General features: G+C 34.7%; 1 protein-coding gene across 2 annotated transcripts; it reads left to right on the top strand.

Moving 5' to 3' along the window:
* The first annotated feature begins 526 nt into the window (after window positions 1-526).
* Window positions 527-4,734, top strand: LOC109368572 (E3 ubiquitin-protein ligase UBR3-like). Of its 2 annotated transcripts, XM_019617186.1 has the most exons (4): window positions 527-721; window positions 916-945; window positions 2,066-2,526; window positions 4,611-4,734. In XM_019617186.1, the coding sequence occupies exons 1-4, from the start codon at window positions 614-616 to the stop codon at window positions 4,717-4,719; spliced, it is 708 nt and encodes a 235-aa protein (XP_019472731.1). In that variant the 5' UTR covers window positions 527-613; the 3' UTR covers window positions 4,720-4,734. The 2 variants fall into 2 exon arrangements, with proteins under 2 accessions (XP_019472731.1, XP_019472732.1); XM_019617187.1 differs by lacking the exon at window positions 916-945.
* Window positions 4,735-5,794: the final 1,060 nt, after the last annotated feature.

Raw genomic sequence — 5,794 nt, 5'->3', positions numbered from 1 at the left:
ACAAACAAACAAAAAAAACCTCATTGAAACCTTTTTATTAAAAAGGTATTGTGTAGTGATTCAACATAGATCAGTTATACATCCTTATTACTATTTTTTAAATCAGTACTGGTAGCTCATTGGAATAAAAGAGTTGAATCTAAAACTCGGATTCCTAGATTTTCAAATGAAATCATAATCAATGTTGTCATTAGCAATTATATTTTTCTTATAGTAATTGCATTTTTTTCATTTTTTAGATTGACTTGTATAAACTTTAGATTCTTTGTTGTGTTACTCTTAGATTGCGCAACTTCTTATTTCCCTGTTTCTTGTGCTTTTGTTAGATAGCAATGATAACGTAATACATACTTATTTATCAGAGTTGTAGTCTTCAAGGTAGACATCAGTCATTAATTAAAAAACTATTATCAACTTTAGTGAGGTACTTTTACAATAATGTTGGTATCTTGTGGAGAGCTGAAAGTTTTTGCAGTGCAGTTAATAAATTGCAATGATCTATGTAGCTTTTATGAGGAAATATATACAATTTTATTTTTTTCTTCAGGAATCTACAGGTGGACAGGAGCGTTGTCATGACAGTTGGTTTCCAGGTAGTAACTTGGTTTCTAACATGCGGCATTTCATTAACTATGTCCGAGTAAGAGTACCAGAAACTGCTCCAGAAGTGAAGAAAGAACCACCTGCAAGTACCAGTTCAGATGGTTTAGCTTCATCACAAGTAAGTATATGTGAATACTGTCTCTTTCCTGTTGGCTGATGGTTTTGGTTGGTTGGTTTTGGGGTGGAGGGAAGGGGAGATTTCTTAGTATTTTTATAAATTTCTTCTAATATTTTTTTTATATCAGAAGTTGTTTCAACTATCTTCTTCCAGATGTTACAGTTAATTAATCTTTTTTGTCCTCAATCTACCAGAGTTCAAGGCGGAAGAGCCTTCAGAGAGAGGTAGATCTGTGTGCAGTTTGTTCTCATAAGCAATTAACTAGCAATGTGGCTTTAATCATGCTCACCGTAACATTCAGTGACATCTTCTAATTTTCCCGAATTTTCTTTTAATTTATATTGCTTTTTTTGTATTCTTGATTTGTAATCTTAGGTTGTGGACTTGCGGGGAAAAAAACCGGTCCTTAAATTTATACTTATTTTGAAATTAAAACTTTATATCAAATGTAAAACATCTTTGTTAGCTTACTGCTTGAGCTTTGTGTGTAGGCCTAGTTTTTTTTTTTTTTTTTTTGTCTTGCCAAGATAATACTAACATTTAATAATTCAGAGTAGTTCTAGCTTTCTCAAATCTAGGTTAGTTTAAACTTAATTTGAAAGTGCATTTGAAACCAAGTAGTTTTGGCAGGTTTTTTTGTTGTTTTTTTGTTTGTTTGTTTGTTTTTTGTTTTTGTTTGTTTTTGGCAAATGGGAGCCAAAATGAATATTCAGGAAACATTTTTGCTATGGATTTAGTATATGCAATTTGTTTCCATGTTTCCTTAATTTGGGACTGACTGAGTGAGCTTGTTCATTAGTGTAACTGCACTTGTTGGCACTGCATAGTGAGCTCTGCTTGCAAGAATGGGTTTGTGTCTCCTGGATCTCAGCTAATTCAAGCAGAATGGACAATGCCTGTGGGGATGTTGGGATCACCTGCTTGGGATTGAGCTATGTGGTGTGACAGTGCTCAGCAGACTTGTATTAAAGAAATTTAAAATAGCTCAGAGATATGAAAATGACAGATATTCCTGAAAGAGCAGAAAATGTTGCTTGGAGAACGGAATTCTAAATTTAATGGGAACAAAGTTAGTTGTTAGGCTTTTTGGTATGGACAGAATTTCTTCTTTATTTGGCATTTTATGCAGCTGTGTATATCGGGTTTGTATAAAAGTATGATATGCAGGGTTAACATTTTAGTGTACCAACTTTGAATTTCCAGTTTGGAAGAGAGAATCTTAAAATGTTTTGTAAATTTTCTCCTAATTAAAAATATTTCTATATTTCTATATTTCTGTAAATGTATGTTGTTTATCCTTTATTTCTGAAAATTAAACATTGTAATTTATTTTATTTCCACAAGAACTCGGGGACAGCTCAAGTGTTCAGTTTGGTTGCAGAACGTAGAAAAAAATTTCAGGAGATCATCAATCGGAACACCAGTGAAGCAAATCAGGTGGTTCGGCCCAAAGCATCAATGAAATGGTCGGCACCTGGTGCAACTCCACAGCTAACCACAGCCATTCTAGAAGTTAAAGAAAGTATGCTATCCTTGCTGATTAAATTACACCACAAACTCTCAGGAAAACAAAACTCTTATTATCCTCCATGGTTGGATGATGTGGATGTTTTAATCCACCCAGAAATTCCAAGATACTCTCATGGTGATGGAATGACAGCAGTAGAAAGAATTTTATTGAAAGCTGCTGTACAGAGCAGGCTGAATAAACGTATAATAGAAGAGATATGCAGAAAGGTGACGCCTCCTGTACCACCCAAAAAAATTAATTCTGCAGAGAAGAAAACGTTGGATAAAGAAGAAAGGTAACATAAATAACATAAATAACAGGGTGCACAAGGGCAATATGTGTTTTGCATCTACTGCTTGATCTGGTTCTCAGTAGTGCTAGACTTCTGTATTTACAGAAAGATGGGGATCAAAGAATCAAGTAGCTTTCCTTACAGAAGGGGGTGAGGTTATTTATTTCCCTTTAGAAAACATAAAACATTTGCAGTGATCTATGAATATGAATAAAATACGTGAAAATGAATGTTATGTCATCTTCCTGTTCTCAAATCCATAAAGGCATTTGGGGCCTGTTACATTTATTGACAATGTAATAACTAAAATGACTTGATCTCGTAGGCTGGCATTGCTTTTATATAGCCAGGCTGTAATTTTTACTTTTTCCTGATTTTATTTTTTATTTTTTATTTTTCTGTAAGTGCAATTTTGTACTAATGAAGATCATGCAGACTTAGCGTTCAGTGGTGATCCTCTTTGGTTACTTTGATCTATAATGACAGATTTGGCCTTGCTTATACAAGGAGTTGTCACCATAGAAACCAAAATATAGAACTGGAGGAGAACTTGAGCTGCTTGCAATATTTTTTTCAATTGCAATGTCATACCCTCATTGGCCATCATGGAAAATTACTGAGCTGTACTGAATCTGTCAGAGTTTGTTTATATCATCTTACTAAAGGCCTCTATTTACAGTCACTCTGCTTTCAGCTGAGGCATATATTGAGAAATTCCCAGGGGGAAATAAATAAAAACAGGCTTAGCGAATGCCCTGATATGATCCTCAAAATAATGAATCTTAGGATTGTTGTAAATAGAAGTTATTTTGAGAAACGGTGGCTCTGCAGTGTGACAGATAAATGGGCAGAGATGCTTGGATTTTTAAGGTGCCTTTAGGAAAGCAGGTTAGAAGCTTTGACAAGGCAGGGCACCTGGCACCTTAGGGTAACAAATTGCATTAAATTTGCTGTTTTAAGCCTGTACGTGTCAGTGAGTGTCAGGCAGTTCTGTAAACTGAAGAGGATTCATATTAAATGCTGAGTGGTGTTTTGAAATTCCACATTGGTTGTCCTAATCATCTCTAACTAGGTGGGAAAAAATATTGTTGTTAATGCTCACGAACGGAGTTCATAGCTCTGATAGATTTTTCCCTACTTGCACTGGCCCGTGCTATGTAAAGCACTCCCCACATGCTCCATCTGGTGAGCAGCTATAGTGTGAGTTTGGTTTGGTTTTCCCCCGTTTGAACTCTCCAATTTCCCTTATCTGTAAACTCTTGTCAAACTGAAGATCCCTTCCTGATAGTTACAGAAGAGGAAAATCTGGTAAATATGCATGTTGTAGTGGGTAAAGGAATAGTGATGGATGTAAAAAGAAAATGAAAACAGGCATTGGTGAGCTCAGGAATTAGGAGATTATACAGAAATAACTGAATAAAATGTGATATTTTAAGAATGAAGTGTTTCTATAACAAGTGCTTTCGAACTGGAAGCTATCTCAATCTTAAGTCAAGAGGTAAAAACTGTTGGTGGTCGGTATCATGGGTGGAGGTTGGGGAGGAGATGCCAGTATGAAAAATCTCAAATGGATAAAGGTTATTCGCTATCATTTCTCTTGCCATCAGGGGTGATACGAAAAAAAGAAGAAAAAAGCCTGCCTCATTTGCAAGTTGATTGGTTGTTCATGAGAACTTGGATTTTTGTGATGCCAGGCATTTCACTGTTACTTTGCCTTTGTATAGTAGAAAGGTAGCTTTCAAGAATAAGGCCTTGGGTGGTGGAAGTGTTTTCTTCAATTTTCAAAACAACTTTGGTTGTTTTTAGTGATAGCAAGGATCCTCTGGAGGTTTTTTTTTTTTTAGGACAGAATTTTGACTTCCTTTCATAATTAAGAGTTTTTGCTTGTTTATTTACCAACAGAATCTACTTTTAATGCAATAATTTTTTTTTTCCTTAAAAATCAGATTTTTAGTTAGAGAGCTTGAAGTTTGAATGATATCTAAAGTGGTAATTGTAATCAGCCTGACATTATTTTTTTCCACTCTATTTGACACTTACTCCATTCTTCGCCTTTCCCCCCACTTTCCCCTTTTTCTTTCACTCAGACGACAGAAGGCTAGGGAAAGGCAGCAGAAATTGTTGGCTGAATTTGCCTCAAGGCAGAAAAGCTTCATGGAAACTGCCATGGATGTTGGTAAGTTTTTCTGTGATTAACTGCACTTAATTTTTTTTTTTAATTTTCATGTTAGTGTTACTGTTTTACAGTTTAAAACAAGCAAAAAAAAAAACAAAAAAAAACCCAGACATATTCTATCACTATATCAGCTTCTGCACTAAATTTTTCTTAAGCTGCTTAAACTCATGTGTTCAGTATTATCTTTGTAGAAAGCATAACTGTGAAGGAATAGGATAAATGATCTGTTTAAAATATTTGAGAACAGCACATTACCTTTCATACATATGCTTTTTTTTTTTAACTTAGTATGCAGTGGATGAAGTTAATAAATTAGTGTGATGTGTTCGAAAGTATTTCCTTTTTTATAAAAAACTTTCCAAAATTAGTCTGCATTGGAATTTTTTAATATGTAATTTAAGACTGCTATAGAGCATCACATTTTAATAAGATAAAGGTTTTTGCATTTTGAATTTATGCATAGAATTGAAAAAAGCATTAAGTGAACATGTGCATTTTCTGTTACCTTCTGTTTATGTTCTGTGGCATCTGTACAACTGCATTGCCATTCAAGCTTGCCTGCATATAACTAAGTGAAATTTAGGAAGAGTTGTGTTAATGAACTAGCATGGAACAGAATCCACTATGCTGTCTGTAGCTGTTTGCAGGATAAATGTAAAAAATGTCTTACTAAGGGCAGTACATAGAAATACCTGAGAGAGTCCAGTGAGTCAAAAACATGCTATAGAAGGCACCATAGGCCACCTAGGCTGCTGGTATAGGTGCTTTTACATTTTTGTTTTGGGAGTGTTTGTCTTGGTGTGAAGCTTGCCTATTATCATGTGGAACTTCATGCAAGAGATTTTGGAAACTGTGCTGCCCTTCAGGCTGATCTTGCTAAGAACAAAAATAAATCTCTCTGCCTCAGGTTAATAGTAGCCTTTAAAAAATGCAGTGATATTTGAAACAATCTCTGTAAGTTTCATAAATATGAAATACAGTGATTCAAAGCTGCAAAAATGTTTAATCAACTGTAACTTAGTGAAAAATCTGTAGACTGGTCTATTTCCGAAGTGGCTGATGTGATTTTTTTGTGTTTCTTGTGATGTTGAGTCT

This window comes from Meleagris gallopavo, chromosome 7 (genome assembly GCF_000146605.3).
Source record: "Meleagris gallopavo isolate NT-WF06-2002-E0010 breed Aviagen turkey brand Nicholas breeding stock chromosome 7, Turkey_5.1, whole genome shotgun sequence".
In the NCBI taxonomy this organism is placed as follows: Eukaryota; Metazoa; Chordata; class Aves; order Galliformes; family Phasianidae; genus Meleagris; species Meleagris gallopavo.
This window is presented reverse-complemented; position numbering and strand designations above follow the sequence as displayed.

Coding starts and splice junctions, on each gene's coding strand:
- LOC109368572 (XM_019617186.1), top strand. CDS start 614: ATGCGGCATTTCATTAACTATGTCCGAGTAAGAGTACCAGAAACTGCT. Junction 722..915: donor ATGGTTTAGCTTCATCACAA/GTAAGTATATGT, acceptor TCAATCTACCAG/AGTTCAAGGCGGAAGAGCCT. Junction 2,527..4,610: donor ACGTTGGATAAAGAAGAAAG/GTAACATAAATA, acceptor TCTTTCACTCAG/ACGACAGAAGGCTAGGGAAA.